General features: G+C 41.8%; 2 protein-coding genes across 3 annotated transcripts in view; one reads left to right on the top strand and one right to left on the bottom strand.

Annotated features, from left to right (window-relative positions):
- TMEM254 (transmembrane protein 254) overlaps nt 1–3,060 on the top strand; it is a 7,956-nt gene extending 4,896 nt beyond the window's left edge. The window contains exon 4 of the mRNA XM_019502332.1: nt 2,101–3,060. Coding sequence (XP_019357877.1) covers nt 2,101–2,221 — 121 coding nt within the window. The 3' untranslated portion in view covers nt 2,222–3,060. The remainder of the gene's footprint in view (nt 1–2,100) is intronic.
- Nucleotides 3,061–15,869: 12,809 nt separating this feature from the next.
- Nucleotides 15,870–19,986, bottom strand: part of LOC109287348 (L-threonine ammonia-lyase-like) — a 74,065-nt gene continuing 69,948 nt past the window's right edge. For both annotated transcript variants that reach the window (XM_019502333.1, XM_019502334.1), the window contains one exon: nt 15,870–17,720. In XM_019502333.1, the coding sequence (XP_019357878.1) occupies nt 17,622–17,720 (99 nt within the window). In that variant the 3' untranslated portion in view covers nt 15,870–17,621. The remainder of the gene's footprint in view (nt 17,721–19,986) is intronic.

Genomic DNA, 19,986 nt, shown 5'->3' on the forward strand with positions numbered 1-19,986 from the left:
CACACACACACACACACACACACACACACACACACACACACACGATACCCTTAGCTGAAATAAAATATATTTGATATATAGTTTATTAAGCAAAAAGGGGAGTCTTAGAACACTTTAGCTTGTATTAGCTAACATTTGCCACATGCCTGTTCTACTGTAGATGGGCCTAAGAATGTAAGCTACTATAATATTTTAACTGGGGTCAGTAGAGGGTGCTCTAAGTATGTGACAAAGTTTGTGTGTGTAAATAGAACTTGATATTACACTTAATGTTTTACAATAGGAATAGGAAAACACCTGATCTGGCTAATGAACTTTTTCACGTGGTGCAGCTTCCTGAGAAAGTGGACAGATTTGTTGATGGAATTATTATTTTATTTACAACCACACTGAAGGGCAGGAAGAATTATTTTAGGGGACACTGAGGCAGTGTCCAGATGAGCGTGGATGTGTAGTGTGTAGTGCTGCAGACCCATTTGTGGCACCACACATCACACATGCTGTACATGCAGCCATTCCCTGCTCTACTACTCTTCAGCATGGGGTGGAGTTGACCCTAAAAATACATAAATAAGTAAAATCCCAGGGTCAGAAACCCATGCCTAAAAAAACGGGGTGGTGCATGTGGCAGTAGCATGTACTACCCAAAACCGGAGCCTGGCCAGCTGGAGCCGCATTCCAGCTGCTGGCCAGGCTCCCTGCTGCAGGATCACCACAACTGCAGGTCCCAGAGGCCTCCAAGTAAGGCTGCTAGGGCCAGCACAATTGCTGACCTCAGACTCCCCTATCTTACCTGGGATAACAAGCCGCACACCAGTGTGCGCATGGTACGGGCGTTCCCTGGTGACAAGTAGCAGTGGCCCAAGGCGTGCTGCTGCTACTTACTTTTCCCCAGGGAAACTCATTCCTGCTCACAGGGATGCACCCTAAGTGTCAGTCTTTAGGAACAAAACTATACAAGTTTTACTGACACTGTGGTAGTGTACCAACAATCTACTGGAATCCTAGAAATACAGCATCTTAGGAGGCATATTTCCTTTTGAAAGAGGTGTCTGCTGCTGTGCAAGTTGATTTCCAGAGGAATTGGGTCATGTTCCCATCGTTCATTATTCCTCCTGCCTCCAACAAGCAGACACCAATAGGTGAAAACAGTGGCTTTCAGAACCTACACCAAGCTGTGTCGCTTGGCCCTGTGCCTACAGACCTGTTGTAGAAGAACTTGCACCAGCCTATGTTTTGTTTCTCCCTCCTTTGCTGGGCAAAGACACCGAAGGAAATAACAGCCACCTCTGCCCTTCAGAGATCAGCTGCCTGTAAACTTCTTGGCTATTCATTTAGAGTAAGATTGTAGAAAAGGATGTAGCGTAGATTAGTATTATGTCTTACATTTTAGATTTTGCCTAGTGCTTACTCTAGAAGTGACAGTACACATGGCATAAGCTAAATAAATGATTCAGACAGGTTACAAAGCTACTTGGATGGAGCCTTAATGGACCTGCTTTATGTACTGCTACAGTGGTCTGATACTGAGAGAGCCTACCACTGGTTCTTTAGGTGAAAGGTAATAGCTAGAAATCCCTTATACGTACATTTAAAAAAAATGCTCAGAGGAATTAGTCTAAGTAAGTGTTACCACAGAAACATAACTTCACATGGAACTTTTGATTTGCATGTGGAAAAGTTTCCTGTTTCAGTAACAGGCTTCTGCTGTTCAGATTTTTAACTCATTGCCCCTGAAACTCCTGTATCAGAACATGCCAGTACCTTTTTATGCTGCCTATTCTAAATCACTTTTTCTGAGTGTTTGAGAACACTAGAATGCAAAAAAAGCACTGGGATATAGTTATAGGAAATTGTACCTAAATAGGTAGAACTCAAAGTTAACTTGACACTATCTTTCAAATAATTTTAATGAAAGTTACTACCAATGTCTGCTGAATCCTTTATTAAAGGTATTGGGACTGTCTTAGCAATTATCCCAAGGTTTCTTTGAAATAAAATACACAGTGTAATCAAGTCTTGGAACCCTGTCAGAGTTCCTTCTCTTATCGAGTTAATGCTCTGTTATGAAAATCGTATTTTTTCCTTGCTTTGCTGTAGGACTAAAGGCATCACTCATGGCCCAACTCAGCTTCAGTGGTTCTTCCAAACTGCAGCTTTTGGGATAGCTTCCCTCTATAAGCTGCTAGAATATAAGCCACCATCTAAGAGACAGGAATAACAGACTGGACAAGAAGAATGTATGCTAACATACTTCATCCTCATACCTCAGAAAATGGATCCTCCTCTTAGCTATTTGGGTTGTGGACTATCAGAATGCATTCCCAGTGAGACTCAGTGCACTCTTACCACGCACCTCCTTGCACATCATTAAATGCTAAGTCTCAGGTGAAGGGCTCCTTGGATGGCCCAAGAAGTGAATAATTGAAACAGAACCTCTTTTGTGTAACTGCACAGTTCTTTCTAGGTGGAATCACTGGAGACCAAAACTAGTTTTCCTCTAGTCTATTTAGCATTATAAGCAGTGTAATAATAATAAAAAAAAGTACAAAAAAAGTTCATAGTAGATGCCCCTTCCCCTCCCACTGGGTGGTAGCAGTTACTAGCAGACCTTTCTACTTGTAAACGCTTTCCTTCCAAATCAGAGCACTTAACGCCAGTCAGCTTGTAGCAGTTCACTACTAGAGCTTCATTCTCTTTTCTTCAGTGTTGCACTTGTCTTTGGTTAGTGCTATCCATCAATCTGCTCTGACCAGTTTCTTTTTCTTCCATCTTCCACAAAGGTTAGAGACCATAAGGCTGCAGAAACACTAAGAAGCAAAAAAATTATACCATAGGATGAGGTGTGGCAATGAGGCAGAGTACATGACAAAACACTTCAGCATACTCAATTAAAGATTTTTAAGAATTCTGTTAAAAGGCGCTTGCCTTAAACCTTGCACACCATACATTTGCATTTTGTACTTGTTTATTCAGGTTATTGAATTCAGCAGCCAAGTATAATTTGAAGGGTGGGTACTGCTTTTTTCTGACAAAGTTAATTCACATATATAATAGTTTAGTACCCTTCTTAGATGGAGTTTCAAAGATATACATGAACGTTTTATGTGTCCCTGTAAGTGCAGTCATAACCTGAGTAAGTTTGCATGCATTAAACATCTAGTTGGAAGCAACAGTGGAAGCTTTCCAGAGACCATCTGAAGCTAATGTTCTCAAGAGAGTTTCCTAGATGCATTTGATATAATTCTGATCCATCTTTTTTGAACTATCCCTGAGAAACAAGAAGCTTGTCTGTGCCTTAAGTAGCTGCAGACAGCTGTTACTACTGTAAACAATTACATCTTAGCTTTGGTGCACTTCTTAGTATTTGTACTAAGTGAAAATGTCTTGTGTTTTCACGATTCTCCAGGGTTAAGATTATACTGTTTATAAATAGTAGATGTTAGTTGTCCACCTGTCAGCCACTACAAATTATCAGAATACAATACCAGATTATTAATTCGTGATGCCCATGTTGCTAGCTTTCTCTTTAGAGAAAACTAGCACCCCTTTTTCAAGTGTGTATTAGAAGACTGGAGAGAGGAGTTGCCATCCTGACCAGAGTTGCAGTAGGGGGTAACCCTATATTCTGTAGGCTGCAACTATGGACCAAGACTTGTAGATAGTACCACTATCTATAAACTATTAAAATGTGGAAGCCTCATACAGGCACTGGGTACAACTCTAATCCAACAGGATAGCTGGCTATATATAGGTGTAAAGTGGCTGCAAGTTACAGCTTATGAAAATCGTGCAGGTTACTGTTTATTGGCAAATAGTGTTTGTATTCTCCCCAGGGCTGGATGGCATGTGAGACGCAGCTGATAGGGAGTCCCAGAAAAAAGTCTAATTGGTTACGAGAGGAGCATGGTTGTAGAAGTGGCTGTTCTCTCACCTACTTCTCATAAGCAGCTTTTTGTGAACAGTGCATATATGGCCAGGATCCAACATACTCCACATCATTTTACTTAAAATCATGTAGTCAAACTTACTTACCAGGTATTGGGTTTGAGATGAGCTCACATTTGACTACATCTGCCAGTATACAGTAACCACTGATCTTGAATATGATCAACGTTTCTTGTTTTTCTCTTCTTGTTGCTCTGCTTATATTTTTGGGTGTTTTGGATTTTCTCTTTTACAAGCCTTTGGCAAATACTCACCTTTGTGATGAACAAATATACTGGAAAAAAACTTGCATATCTCCTATTCATATACAGGGTTTTGAACCATGTTTACAGTTTTATCTTAACTAACAATACATCACTATGTTTCTGGAAGTTGAAAACAAAAAAAAAAGGAAAGCAAATAATATACATGTAATCTTAAGTCTTAAAATACTGATGCAAGTATGGTGTTCTTGTGGGAAGAAAAAAAACATTAAAATATTTTGCAGAGAAGTTGTGTTTTGGTTTTATTCTTCACTATCACACTTCCTTTTTTTAAGGAAAAGCAAGGGGGTCTTCCTTAAGATCAAGCCTCACTGGGAAACCAGGAAAACACATGTTTACCCTTTTACAATCCATTATTTGCCTCTATTGGTCAGGTCTTCAGCTGAGATTAAATCAGCACAGTGATTCTCCTGAAGCCAGTTATGCTAGCTGAAGATCTGTCCCTTTTCTTTTAAGTTGCAGGTCACCCACATTTCATAAGACCCAGTGTTAGCTTCAGGAACTAAGCATGTATGCTTATCACCCATAGTAGCTGAGATACAAAAAGTAGACAAGGTTCTTTGGGTAAGTCTGATATATTTTATTAGACAAACTAAAATAGTTGAGAAAGTTCTTTGCAAGCTTTCGGGTTCAGGAAGATAAACTTGTCTGCCTATGTCCTTAGACCAATATGACTATAAGCAGCACCCTGATACAAAAGGTAGTACATTTATATACTGCAAAGACAGACAATCCTGATTAAAAGTAAGTTGAGATACTTCTTTTTAATGACAGCCTCAGCATGTGTTCAACATCTAATTTGGTTAACCTATCTTCATAGTTTCATAGTTTCTAGGGTCAGAAGGGACCTGAGTAGATCATCTAGTCCAACCCCCTGCCATGGCAGGAAAGAGTACTGGGGTCAAACAACCCCAGCAAGGTGTACATCTAGCCTCCTCTTAAAGACTCCCAGGGTATGAGCCACACCACTTTTCTTGGAAGTTGGTTCCAGACCCTAGCCGCCCTGACCATGAAGTAGCGCCTCCTGATATCTAGCCTAAACCTACCCTCTGCCAGCTTGTGACCGTTATTCCTGGTCACTCCTGGCAGTGCTCGGGGAAACAGGGACTTCCCCAGTGCCTGCTGGTCCCCTCTGACTAGTTTGTAACAGGCCACTAGATCCCCCCTCAGACTTCTCTTGTGGAGGCTAAACAGGTTCAGGTCCCATAGCCTCTCCTCGTAGGGCCTGCCCTGCTGCCCCCTATCATGCGAGTGGCCCTCTGGACCCTCTCCATGTTGTCCACATCCCTCCTGAAGTGCGGCGCCCAGAACTGGACACAGTACTCCAGCTGCGGCCTAACCAGTGTCGCATAGCGGGGGAGTATCACCTCCTTGGACTTGCTTGAGATGCATCTGTGGATGCATGACAAGGTACAGTTGGCCTTCCTGACTGCATCCCCACACTGCCGGCCCATGTTCATCTTGGAGTCGATGATGACTCCAAGATCCTTTTCCGCCTCTGTACTGACAATCTTGTTAGTATATTTATCCAGTCATAGGGCCAGAGGTAAGAACTATACCCAGAGCTGAATTCAGTATTCTCTTTAGTGTTTGTTAGTTACAGGAAGGCCAAAAAAATAGCAAGTCCCTTCATCATCCTTCTTCAAAGTACAAATAAAACGGCTGAATAGCTTTGAGGACCGAAGGAGGTACAGGACCATATTGTTTGCTCAAGACTGTTACCATTCCAAACACTAATAAAGACTGAGTTGGACAGACAGAGTTCTTGTGAATGTAACCAAGTTCTTCTGTAGGAGTCTGGCCAAGCCTTGATTCAAAGTTCTCACAAACCACAAGGCTCACTCAAAGAGAAAACAAAACATTTTTTAGGAGACACCAGCTAGTTTATTTTTAAAGTAAACAGAAAATACAATTCCTTCCTAAAGTCTCCTCAAGCTCCTTACTCAACCAAGTAGAACAACCAGTACTTACGTTTGGAGTAATCCTTCAAAGAACTGAGAAAAACAGTTTCTAACAACAATCCACTTCTAACTGGGACAGCCCAGTTTATAAGTGCTCTCCAAAACTCAGATGCAGCAGATTTGACTCTTCCTCCTGCAAAAAACTCCTCTGGGTCTTGGTTCCTCCCATCTTTCCTTGTTTCACTGGAAAAGTTGGGGTGTAGAGGTCCTATTACCCAGAGGCCTCTCTTTTGGGTCTTGAACAATTTCAGGACCTCTTTGCTACTTATTATGACTCCGTATGAAACTTTACCTTCTACAAGTCAGAGAGACTCTTTGTTACTCTCACAGATGTAGAGAAACACATGGCCTGTGGTTGTAATTTGAGGCAGGTATTTCTCAGCAGCCTGTAGCCAACTCATGAAATAGCACCATCTTACTTTTAGTGCACAATTCTCGGTCATTCTACAGCTGTAAACAGTTATTTTCAGTTTTCCAACTATCCCATAAAAATGTTTCAGTAACCAAGGTAAAAGAGGACAAATAGACCCACCCAGAATTAGCAAGGGAAATACAAACATCATTACTGTCCATAGTGGTGACCATAGAAAGAAAAGAAAAGCAGGTTCCTAAAGGTTCTAGGAAAAAGAACCTTTCTAGCCCACCACATATGAATATATATAAACTGGTCACAATGGTCAGGTAGGCCAAAGTTACTCCTTTCTATTTTAGATCTCAGAGCCCAGACTTGAAAGGAGAAATATAGTATCTACCAATGCAATGACAGTCCTGTGATTGGAAAGCCATCAATGACAGAATGACACCCCAAGACACAATCTTTTTAATAGCACCACTTGGCGCTTACCTCCATCGCAGCATCCACAACCATCCACCTGCCTACACCAAGTTGGTTAGCTATTGACTATGGCCAGTTCTTAGCTTCCTTCTTCAGGAGTTAGCACTGATGTCATGTGTGTATGCTGACACTTGGGGAGCTTTGTGTGGACCTCCAGAATAGTACCCTTTGTCATCCTGAAATTCTGCAGCCACTGCTAGTCATCCTGTTTGCCACACAATCCATTGGCCAATACTGTTTCATGCAGCACTGAAAAGCTACACTACACCAAGTGATGCTAATCCAAGAAAACTTCCTCTAGAAACAGCTGGTCCATGGCAGTCTCTTCCTTTTCATTGTCCTCCCAATACAACTACAGGTAGGCTAAATGTTGGCACTGCTATGGAAGCTGTTCTGTGGTACAGGAGATAATTTAAAGAAATGAAGTTATTTGATGGAGAGAGCTCAAAAAGCTGCTGTCTCTTTGAAATCAGCATCACAGGATTCATCCAGGCTACCCAGTAGGTATGTTGGAAATGGCATTGACTGGACAGAAAAGAGATGGATCTTGGGATGGCTGGAGGGGAGTTATGGGAGTTCACGAGCTTGATCTCAGAGCTCAGAATTGCACTTGCTTCCAGCTGGCTTCTGCTAAGTATCCCACAATGTGCTATGAGAAAGTTCCCACAGTACCTGGGATATAGCAGGAGAATAAAGAAAAAAGGCATACTTGCCCATACTGCTGAGCACTTGATGTGCAGGAAGTCCCTGCCATATGGAAGCAATACTTTGAAATGGAATAAAAACCAGCTGACTATGGATATGCAGCCTCTAAATTTCCCATATGCTATATGAAGCAATCAGTGTGTTCCAGTTGTGTGAGGAAATCACTCAGAAAGGCTGAAAACAGGGAGAGATAATTGTTTGAAGGTGGGTTTTTTTTGCGAGTGGAAAGAGGAGAGTGAATGAGTTTAGAGGTAGATGGATTAGTATGCATAAATTAGTTGACTGTCAGCAGATGGAGCTGGGAGAGGTAAAGGACAGATAAGGAAAGGAGTGGATCAGGTGTTTGAATAGGAAAAATAAAGGAGAGTGAGAGGCAGAAACTGAGAGCAAATGAAAATGATTAAAAGAACCTTGGCAAGAACTGAATATGGGTTCAGGGAAGACAGAACATGAGAATAGAAAGAGGCCTGGAGACACCAAAACATGGAATAAAGAGCTGGGGATATTAGCTAACAGTATGAAAGGAGTTGGGGGAAATAAGTGAAATCAGAGAAAAGAATCAAGGCAACAAAATACTGAAGAGAGGGAAATTTAGGTGAGTATGGAGAATAATCTATAGGAAAAACAGTTTCTTACATTTAACAGTTGTGTATGTGGCTACTGATAGTAACATGAAGCTTTTAAAACTCTGGCTTCTGTATGTTTGTTGCACTTAGTAAAATTTGATTTGCTACTAGGGCAATCATTCTAGAAATCTAAATTAAAACCATAGGTAGAATTTTCTCTATGTTGTTTTGCTGTTTACAGTTCAGGGCCTACCATCCTCTGAAACACAAGGAACTGCTCGCTATCTCAGAGGTTCCTGGAACCCTGCTACCTTGCTGGTCAATTAGACTTGTATTCTCTGTCTTTTGTTCACTTTTCCATAAGTTTGGTTAAAGGGGCTGTGTACATGCTGCTCCAAATTAACTCCGCCTGGCCAGACAACATGCTGTGATGTATCATGTACCCCATAATAATATGCGTTACATTTGTAGAGCCTTGGGACCTTATATGGGTGGGGAAATAATGGGAAAGGGAGTTTATCAGTACCCACAGGCAGTTTTTACTGCCATGTTTATATCTGTGATGCTGGCTTCCTTTACCATACATGCAGCAGGACTTTACTCAGGACACCTCCATGGAATATCTCTTATTGTAGACTTATCTAGAGGGCTTTTCCAGAAAATGGGCATCATTAGCTCTTGTCTGTTTTTTAGAGAGCAATCTCTCACTGGTTAGGACAGTCTCTTTCATAAGGGAGGTTTTGTATCCTAAGACACCGGCACAACACAGGAAGTCAAATCCAGAATTCTGCCAGTCCAGAGAGCCACAAATTATGCCTCCAATGGGTATGTAGTCCTTGACATAACCAGTGCCATGAGCTGGATGTGGGGTAAGCACATAGCAGCGTGGGGCTGACCTACTTAGATGACCTACTTAGGTGACATAGTTAGCAATAAGAAAATTGAAAGACAGAATGTGGGTAACAAAGTAACATGGGGACAGCCTGTGTGAAGGTGTGATTGCTGGGGACCTGCGGCATAATCACATATGGAAGCTTGTCAATCATATAGAAAAAAAAAAAAAACTTGTGAGAACTTACAAATAGCCAAATAAGCTTACCTTTGGAAACCTGGAGAAGCAAACAACACCCAGCTACTGCAGTTGTGGCCACCAGTGCCATGACAACACCTTGCCACCTGAGTCAATGCACATCATTTGGATGTCCTATGTAAGGATATCTAATCTTTATAGCCCATTTGAAGTTTTGGTATTACTTAATAGTTCAATAAATTGGATTTGAGACTGAAGTAGTTTCACTGATCAGTTTATTCTGTCCACACAGCCCCTTAATCAAAATTAAGTATAACAAGTGCAGTTAGGACAGTTCAAGAGGCTGGCCTCTGAAATTCACTTTGGCAATAGGGACAGGTAAAGAGCTCCTCCTGAGATGCCACCTTTATCAGATATACAGTCTCATATTACTGGCAGCTATGCCTGTTCTCCCCTGTCTATTTCAAAGCTGCCAACTAAAAGACACCAACTGGGGGAAAGTGCACCAGTTTCGAGTGTCTGGATAATTGCAGTGTATTGTGGGATTTGCCACAGAAATCTCAGCATGCTGAGCAAGGGAGAATGGTCCCCTCTTAAACACCCTACCCTCCTGTTGACAGTCTCAGATATGGCACTTGGGAATTACTGCCAAGACCATCTGATACCTGTAATTAAAACAGGCAGATTGACATTGTGGATGAACAGATACATATGCGATGATGAATCACTATATGAACCAAAGCTGTATTCTGTGATCATACCACAGATATTACAGGTAACTACAGCTCTGTGAGTTAAAACAGAATTACAGCAAGAATATATTTTCTCATCCAGGTAGGCAAGAATGAACCATGCTACAAAAGGGTTTCAGGGGTGGGCAGATGAGGATAGGATGGGATTCAACACTGACAAGTGCAAGGTGGTACACCTGGGGAGGAACAACCAGCACCATACCTACAAGCTAGGGAACTCTCTTCTTGTCAGTGCAGAGGCAGAAAAGGATCTTGGAGTCATCATTGATGCCAAGATGAACATGGGCCGGCAGTGTGGGGATGCAGTCAGGAAGGCCAACCATACCTTGTCATGCATCCACAGATGCATCTCAAGCAGATCCAAGGAGGTGATCCTCCCCCTCTATGCAGCACTGGTCGGGCCGCAGCTGGAGGACTGCATCCAGTTTTGGGCACCGCACTTCAGGAGGGATATGGACAACATGGAGAGGGTCCAGAGGAGGGCCACTTGCATGATCAGGGGCAGCAGGGCAGGCCCTACGAGGAGAGGCTACGGGACCTGAACCTGTTCAACCTCCACAAGAGAAGTCTGAGGGGGGATCTAGTGGCCTGTTACAAACTAGTCAGAGGGGACCAGCAGGCACTGGGGGAGTCCCTGTTCCCCCAGGCACTACCAGGAGTGACTAGAAATAATGGTCACAAGCTGGCAGAGGGTAGATTCAGACTAGACATCAGGAGGCGCTACTTCACTGTCAGGGAAGCTAGGATCTGAAACCGACTTCCAAGCAAAGTGGTGCTGGCTCCTACCCTGGGGGGCTTTAAGACAAGGCTAGACAAACACCTTGCTGGGGTTGTTTGACCCCAGTACTCTTTCCTGCCGCGGCAGGGGGTCGGACTTGATGATCTGCTCAGGTCCCTTCCAACCCTGCCAACTATGAAACTATGAAAGAGTGCACACAAACGCATTTAAATAGAGAATTCCTGCAGGTAATTTTCAGTCATTTATAACTTGGTATTGAGTTTGTTATGGGAAAAGAGCTAGAAACTTTGTTCCCATTAGAGACTATGTTGCTGTGCCTCATTTCAAAGGTTAGCCATACTTTGCTGAAATAAAATTCAAAAATAAAAAATGTAATTATGTGATGCAACCAATGGAAAGACTTACTTTCTCTCCATAATTTTATTGGACTGGCTCATGAATATCCAGTTAAGTTTCTCTCTCACTCCCTCCACTTAGGCAGATATCAAGAAATATTTGGCCTCAGATGCAACCATTTTAGCCATAAGCATATGAAAACAAAGTGTTATAATGGAAAATGACTTTGTAAATGCTAATGTAAGACTTACTTCCCTGTATTTCCAATGGGCTATGAGCACATTACAAATAGAGTCCACAGAAAGGTTAAAACACCTGCTCAGGGATACCAAGTAAATCTGTGAAGAGCTAGTAGTGTGTCTTAAGGCAGTGATTCTCAACTGGGTGATGCAGTACCCTGGGGCAATGTGAGATCCTCTTAAGGTTGCTGTTCAATATTAGGTATACAAACACTTGCACGTCATTTACTAAATTAAACTCAGATTTACCTTGTAACATGGGGGGAAGGGAAAGGGAGGGGAGTGGGATGATTTACATGGCTTGTTGTTTCGATCACCCCAGGGTCACTTACTAGGACACCGAACTGAGCCTAGGTGGGTGCAAGTGGCAGGGTTTTGGGGTGACTGCGGCCTGGCGTGCAGGGTGGGGGGTAGCTTAGCGTGAGATTCCCAGCGCAGGGCAGGGACTGTGAAGGCCAGTTTACCGGCAAACATGCACCTCCTGCTCTAATTTATTAGGAAAGACATTACTGGTGGTAGACTGGTATTTGGCTCCCCTGCTGAAATCTGCAAGGAATTACACACAGAATTTAATTCATTCGAAAGACCACGACATAAAAACACAAAAGTGACTCACCAAAATAACCCAAGTTAAAATTTTTAAAGCTCATTAAATTAATGAGGATTCAATGCCCTGGCATGCACTAGCGTCCAGAGATTTCAAATAGGAATCCATAGCATTAAAAACAGCCTGACCTGTTGTGGCCTTTCCAAGTTCTTGACAACAAAAGAATTGCTAAATTATTCTTCTATAGTCGAGAAAGAAATGAAAGCTGAGAGCTGGCATTTTCTGAGTGTGTGCTGCCCTGAGTCCAAAAAAGGTTGAATACCACTGACTTAGTCTTGTGTTCTAACTAATAGCCCAGCAATTCAAAATTGGGTTGTTAGAGATCCTTCTAAGGGTACCAGGAGGAACTTCCCTGACATGCCTCTGTTTTGGGGAGATGCTGTGGAAGTGACTAAGGCAGGAGGGGATATTCCTACTGCAGCCTGACCTGAAAAGACAGGCTGCCTAGAGGTTTGCTACTCCTGGCCCATCTGTTAGCCCAGACAGGCATTAACACCATTGTGGACAGGGTGCAGTAAGTGCCACCCCTGCTAATGCACTTCCTGGTGAGGGGCATCCCCTGGGCTTTATGTGCTGAGAAAAAGGCAGGGGAGTATGTCTCCTTTGCAAGGGGAAAAGGAAGAGCTTCATTCATCCACACCTGCAGAAAGTGTTGCTAAAAAACGTTATGGAGAGGGGCCTGGAGTCTGAAAAGGTTAAGAACCATAGCACTAGACGATAGCCCTTGCTCTGTGGATATAGCAGTAGATTTTAGCAGGTACCTAATCTACTTGATACATTTTGGAAAAGGAACTATGGATACTCTAACTCTACCTTTTAAGTTCTCCTTCCATCTACAGAAATAGAAAAATATGTCTGTTCTCCAGTGGCCCTTTTTATTCTTAATTACTGCCATGCCAAATGAGAAAAACATTGACTCATTTCTCTTCTTTTTGTGTCTGACATTTTGCCAGAAGAGCAAGAATTGCATTTAAAAAGGCAGTGTCACCTGTATGGGAAGGGGAAGCATTCATGGAGTTATGCCAGGCTTGGGACTGTTTGTGGTTAATTCTTGGGGGCAGAGAACTGGCTTCTGTTCTGTCACCTGAATGATAAATTTATGGAGTTTATGGGTTATATGTAAGAAAAGCCCATTAGCCAGTTTAGGCTAGAATCAAAACTTAATTAGACTTGTTACAGAATTCCGAGAAATTGAAGCCCAAGGATTTTATACAACAGATAAGAAACTGAGGGCACTAAAGGGTCACGATGGTGGTATGGAAGGTTCCAGAAGATGAGGGCACTAAAAGTTCGCTGCAAAGGAAAATTCCACTTGGTGGGTAAAACTTTACTGCCAAAGAAACTATCCAAGACATAATATCCAAGCCCAAATTTGGGAGTAGTGACAAGTTTGGCTAGGAGGGGCCCATGACGGCAACTCACCCAGTATATAACCCATAAACTACAGTCTCAATTTGGAGGTAACCTCACTTGCAGAACAACAAAGGAAAAATTGCAAGTGTAGGCCGGATCAGACTGATCACCTGAACCACCCTCTCCGTGAATGTGAATCTTCTGTTCATGCTGAAGCCGCGGAGTGCCCGAGTGGGACTGGAGAAAGGGGACTCGTTCCTACCACAACTGAGGCCAGCCCATTAAACCTCAATTAAAGAATGAACAGACATCTGGGTATCTGGCTTCTCGGAATCGTAGGACTGTAAGTATAATGTAAATAATAAGAGTTATATCTTTTCTAGTTCAAATTTAACCTTTTGTTGTAATTTTAATTGTTCTTGGAGTGCTGTTCTTAGTATATGTAGTTATAGTGTTTTGATGTTTGTGTTGTGTACACAGTAAGCTTTTTTCAAATAAAATTGTGTTGTACAAATTAAGGGTGTAATCATTGTGAAATCGTGCAATTAGCTCAATACTCTCCAGCCAGGCGCATCAAACTAATCAGTAAATAGTGTGGGATCTTTCTCCAGTCCATAACCCACTACAGAACATGCTCAAGAAATGAATCTTTGCATATGGGGAGCTCCAGTTCTGGTCCCCAGAGGCATACTGGTGGACTCAGCCCGAATTCTTCCAGAATGCTTAAAGGACACCCTATGCCAGGGGCGGGCAATTATTTTGGGCAGAAGGCTGCTTCCTGAATTTTGGCAAGCTATCAAGGGCTGCATGACAGGCAGCCGGGGCAGATAAATATTAATTTCCTCAATTTTTAGGGGCCCTGTGGGCCAAATAGAATGGCTTGGCGGGCCGCATCTGGCCCGTGGGCCGCATTTTGCCCACCCCTGCCTTATGCCCACAGCTCAGCAATCCTGATGTTGCTTGATGGTGCACGGAAGTGGGGGATATTCCTAACAACATATTAGAAGGTGAATCATCTTTTGTTATTGGGTTGCCCAGTCTGATTTTAGCTACATGCTTATAAAAGTAAATAGAGGCCTTGGAAGGATATATATTTCTTATTTCACATTTTTGTGGAACTTTTTGCAAAACTTGTTTTAGGCAAAGGTCACTTAGGATACTTAAAAAAATTCACATTAAAAACACTCTGTTAAGTGAGAATTTTTTAATATATAAATTAGACATTGCATTGGCATAGTCCCATTATAGTCTATAATAAAAAAATCTGATTGCAGAGACACTTAATTACTTTTTTCTTTTGTTGCATTCATTGATCTAAGTATTCAGAATGCCTTTTTCCTTTATACCCATTTCAGCTTAGTAGTGAAAGAAAACACTTCAGAATAGATATCCTCTCTGATATCACAATATTTAACAAATAAGGAAACCTACTGATAAAGAACTATAACAAATATTGTACGGTAATGACTATTTATGTCAAGTACGGCACATTACATGCACACTGATTTTATTATATGTGTCCCATATTAACTACTTTTCAGATACTTGTAGTCTAATTAATGTGCAACTGAATTTTCAAAGGCAGTCACTCTGTTTTCGACTGCCTAATGACCATTGACAACCCTTCATCTTGTTTTTCAGAGATACTGGGCACCTGCAGTTCCCACCAGTGTGGTACACAGTCTAGATATCTCAGACTGGCTCCAAAAAACACAGTCACACACAGCAGCCATTAAAATCATTGGCCATAGGACTACATTTTCTGCTCATAGCAGACATGCAGCTGAGTTCTGCCAGCTTAAATGAGTTGTTCCTTTTTTGAGTTTCTGTCCTCCAGTGTCCACTGGGCTTTGTCATCTAGCGATGGAAGTCTTGGGTGTACAAATAGAGAGGAACTAGCATAATGTAGGTCTCCTTAAATTGTTTGAGATTTTTTTGACCAGTGAAAAGGAGTTGTATATGACAGCTTGTGATTTACAGACAGATAAATTCAAGCACGTAAACCCTTTGTTGCTATGTACTCACCTCTGAAAGCCAGCAAAAAGTGGGGAACACTAATCTTTAGTACTTCAGTAGTTTTTAGTTTTTATACGCACATAAATATGGTTCTTAAAAAATATAATGAAACACTGAACTTTTTGTGCTTTAAATGTCATGGGTGAGATCTTTCCTCCTGCTCTGGCTTCCTTATGGCCCAAGTAATTTAAGGGATCCCTAAAAAGGCTCTGCAGACACTGCAGAGACAGCCATGAGACTGCTCTCCACAGGCTCTGAGAGGGCCAGAATCAGGCTGCCTACAGACGTGCTCCGACGCTTTATTTTGAATGCTCTAGCATTGTCACAGCATCACATATATTAAGACCCCCTCCATTTCAAAATGGACATGGGGCAGTTTATTGAATGAGCTTTATTTAAAGCATTCCACAGCCATTTTTAAATGCGCAGGGTCTTAATAAACATAATGCTGCAGCATTTTAATTACAGCAGCTCTCTATGCACCACTGTAATTAAAATGCCCTGCCCCCCCACCTCTGAGCATGTGAATAGGCAGCCAGAGGTGCTATCAGGAGGGGACTAACAGCATGTCGGGCAGCTCTACAGTCCATGGAACATCTCTTGTTAGGCTGCTCAGCCTTAGGACAGGCCCCCAGATTGGTTCTGCTGGAGAGTGGGCCCTCTGGCTGTCAGCACTCCTCAAAAATGTAAGGACAGATAATTCAAAGCCAACAGAGCCCTTTCTCCTGGCTGAGTTCTGTGCTGTGTTTTTAGGGGCACATGGAATTACACCCCATTAATACTACACTAGTTGGCAAGGGCATCACTCTTGGGGGAAAAAAGGAGGATTTTGCATATTTCAATAGTAATTTGGAATTATTTAAGGTCATTACAGGCTTTTAATCCAATCTTCTTCCACAGTCATAAGAAACATGAATCTGAAGTCCAGTTACATGGGTGCCTAATAAGGGAACCCAAATCCTGCACTAGAGAGCTCTAATTACTTTAAGTCCTACTGAAGAATCTGATTCATTTCAGTTGGTATAGCACACTTAAAGATGCATCTCTGTTTTACCTACTTACTCATCAGTTTGAGGATTCAGAGACAGAATTAATTAAAGTACCCACATTCAAATCTTGGTTCAGTCCTGTTGAAATCTGGCCGTTAGAGTGATTTTATTGAATCCATTATGCCTGACCTAAAATTGAATCTCATCCAGCTACACAGGCAACTGGGCTACTTAAGATTCACAATGGGCCCAAGCTTTTGCAAAGGTCTTTCCCTACCCTATAGTGTTAACTTATTAATAGGTCTCTGCTTACAGTGCAATTATTGGTACTCAGGGACATTCAAGTCAATATGCTCCTTCTGAATTGCACTAGCAGTTTCTTAAGATTCATGCTTCCTCTTCTTCTATAGTTCTCTTTGCTTATTAACTAGCCATATTTGAACATATATATTATTTCTAACATTGCTTTGTTTTGGGCAAGGTAAGATTAACTTGACTTCTGATTACAAAATTCAGTAGGTGAAGACCCTCTCTAAAAGTGAAATATCTATTTTATACGTGGCTTGTACTGGTGAGTTTCCAAAGGATGGGGAAGAAAAACATTTACATTTGTTTGATAAACATGAGGATTAATAACATTAAAATAACTTTTTTATAATTGCAATATTTCTGGAAGCCATATTTCTATAAACATTATAATTTTCCCATAGGAAAAAATTCAACATTGGCTTTTCCTTTCCAAGATGTATTTTTTTAATCTAGTATGCTTCATTAACTGTATTTTTTCCTTGCCTGAAAGTGAGGATGTTGTGCAGACATAAATGTAGATATGTAATTATGAAGGCAGACTCAGCCAATGAGGTGCTGTTTCTGGCTTGGAAAATGTAAAATGAGCATGCCAGCAAAGAAGGACACATCACATATGAAAACTGAGGGCATTAAAAGAAGGAGGATGAGAAAACTATAATAAGATCTCAAAAAAAAATGCCCTCTTTCATTCTACTTACCACAGAGGTCTACATGCCAGTGAAAAACCAAACAGCCATTTGATAACTTATTCTTGAATTCCAACTCAAGCAGGAACTATGAAGTTTTCCCATAGCTAATCTAATGCTTTGAGCCACTGTATTCTGAGCACGAAAATAGATCAATCAATCAATTAATCCTGCAGCTATTTGCTAACCATTTAGTTCTGAAAGGTAATATTTGTTATTGCCTCAAGTTTCAATTCTCTGTAAAGTGCTTGTTAAAAACCGCAGCACTTTTCACAGTGCTTTGCTGATCACCGCTCTGTCCACTTCATCTCCGGGTAGCGATCCAAGAGAGCATTTCTTAGTTGTACTGTATGGATTTTGTCTCTAGTCTCTCCAATGCAGGTGACCTGGGAAAAGATTTAGGAACATTCTTAAAGAGATGACAACATTCTCTGGCAACAGAGGTATTTCCAACTTAGCCATAACAAACCTTTACAAACCCAAGATGATCAGTCTAAGTTAAAAGCTTCTGGACCCTGCAGTCCCTAAATGCTATGGTTTCCACATTTCTTCAAACCAGAATCCTTCATTTGGCCTTACCTGTTTCCCTATCTCATCTTCCCTTTGCTTCCAGTGTTTTGAGCAGTTACTTTGACTTTCTCTCTTCTGTCTCCTAGAGGCTGCTTTAAGTCACCATGAAACCTTCCTGTAATATGTACTGAAAAAGTGCCTGTTCATTGGATCTGCCTGTCACTTTCACTGTTGCTAATTCATTTCTCTTGGAAACTTTCTGCTCTAGGGGTGGAAACAGACATCACTTTTGTGCCACCATACATATTTTCTATGAAAGCAAACAGATAGCCATATCTTCTATCATGTCACAAATGCTCAAATGACAGAAGGTAGTATTCAATTTGGCTACTTTACTGTGGCCCACACTTGTTTGTTCATGGAAGAAGAACTCAGGCAGCATGGAGCTGGCCAGGCTCTCCAGCCTCCTGGGGCAAGGGCTTCATGGGCTTGAAGGGCAGCATTGGCTCCCTCAAGCTCTGGGAGCATTTGCCTCACTTTCACAAATACCCTGTACAATACTATCTTACTTTACTTGTATGTATTGTGTGACCTGACCATAAGGAGACAGACACCTTCTCAGTCTCAAATACGTAGCTCTTCAGGGCTAAAATATACTGTGCTATTGAGGAAAATATATGGATAATGAAAGTCAAACTTTTTACATATTGGACTGGCCATTCGTACAGCACTTGAAAGGAGTCACTGAACATATTAAGCACCAGTGAACATGTTGGGATCATATGGGAATTCCTGTTAAGTAGAAATTTTTAAAATACCATCCAGATTGCTGCTATATGGAGTTAATTCTTTAAAGGAAGGAATGAGACAAAAAAAAAATTACCTTTCAGCCTGTTACACCAAAAATGCTCACGCCTCACTTTCTAAGTTCATATTTCTCAGCATAAAGTTTTGAAATAAAAGCAAAGACCAAAGCAGTCATTTGGAAAAGGAGTGTCCAAAACCTGGCAATAGCTTATTCTACATAGGCTCGATCTCATTTTCATTGAACATGGTTTGCCATCTTTCAACATGAAATAAACCAGTTTTATTATACACTTCTAGGACTCCTCACTCTCTTATTCTGAAGACAACTTCATTTTTATACTTCTTTAGAGCATAAAATAGTTGTTAACTGCTTACTTCTTGAATTCTAGAATGGGTGAGCCAACCGTGAGTATATCTGTTGGTGACAGGTATACACATTATGAATGTCAAGGAAAAGTTTAAGGTGTACATGAAATCTGGGTGATACCTAAGACAAGGTGCCAAAACACCACCATGTACTTTGTAGTTATGATACTCAAAGTCCTTCACCTGAATTGTTAGAAATGGAGAGCCACCTTTCAGTGAGGGTAAAAACTTTAGTGAGCATTTTGAGTAGTTTGTCATTGCTTTTTTGGAGCTTAGATTAGCTTCTGGGATTAAGGATAACAAAAAGTCCTTCTTCAAGTATATAGGCAGCAAGAAGAAATCTCGGGGTAACATTGGACCCCTACGAGGCAGGGCAGTTGGTGACGGACGCACGAGAGAAGATAGAACTCTTCAACAAGTTCTTTGCCTCCGTGTTCCTGTCTGCTGACAATGGGGTGCTCTTGGGTGATAGTGTAGAGAGGGCCTGGGAAGGATGCGAGTCCCCCGACTGTTAGTTCAGACCTAGTTAAGGATTACCTGGAGGGCTTAGATGTGTCCAAATCGGCAGGCCCGGATGACCTTCATCCGCGGGTGCTGAAGGAATTGGCTGCTGTCATTGCGGAGCCATTAGCACGGCTGTTCGAAGACTCCTGGTGCTCGGGCCAAGTCCCTGAGGGCTGAAAAAGGGCCAATGTGTTCCCTATTTTCAAAAAGGGGAGGAAGGAAGAGCCTGGCAACTACAGGCCAGTCAGCCTCACTTCTATCCTGGGGAAGGTCTTTGAAAAAATTATCAAGGGCCACACTTGTGAGAGCCCTGCAGGGGAAGTGATGTTCAGGGGTAACCAGCATGGGTTCGTGCAAGGCCGATCCTGCCTGACTAACCTGGTCTCTTTCTATGACTAGGTAACAAGGAGCTTAGAACGGAAGGAGGAAGTCGATGTCATCTTCTTGGACTTCCAGAAGGCCTTC

The sequence above is a fragment of the Gavialis gangeticus genome, unplaced genomic scaffold (assembly GCF_001723915.1).
Source record: "Gavialis gangeticus isolate Ggan-Ray unplaced genomic scaffold, GavGan_comp1, whole genome shotgun sequence".
Classification (NCBI taxonomy): Eukaryota; Metazoa; Chordata; order Crocodylia; family Gavialidae; genus Gavialis; species Gavialis gangeticus.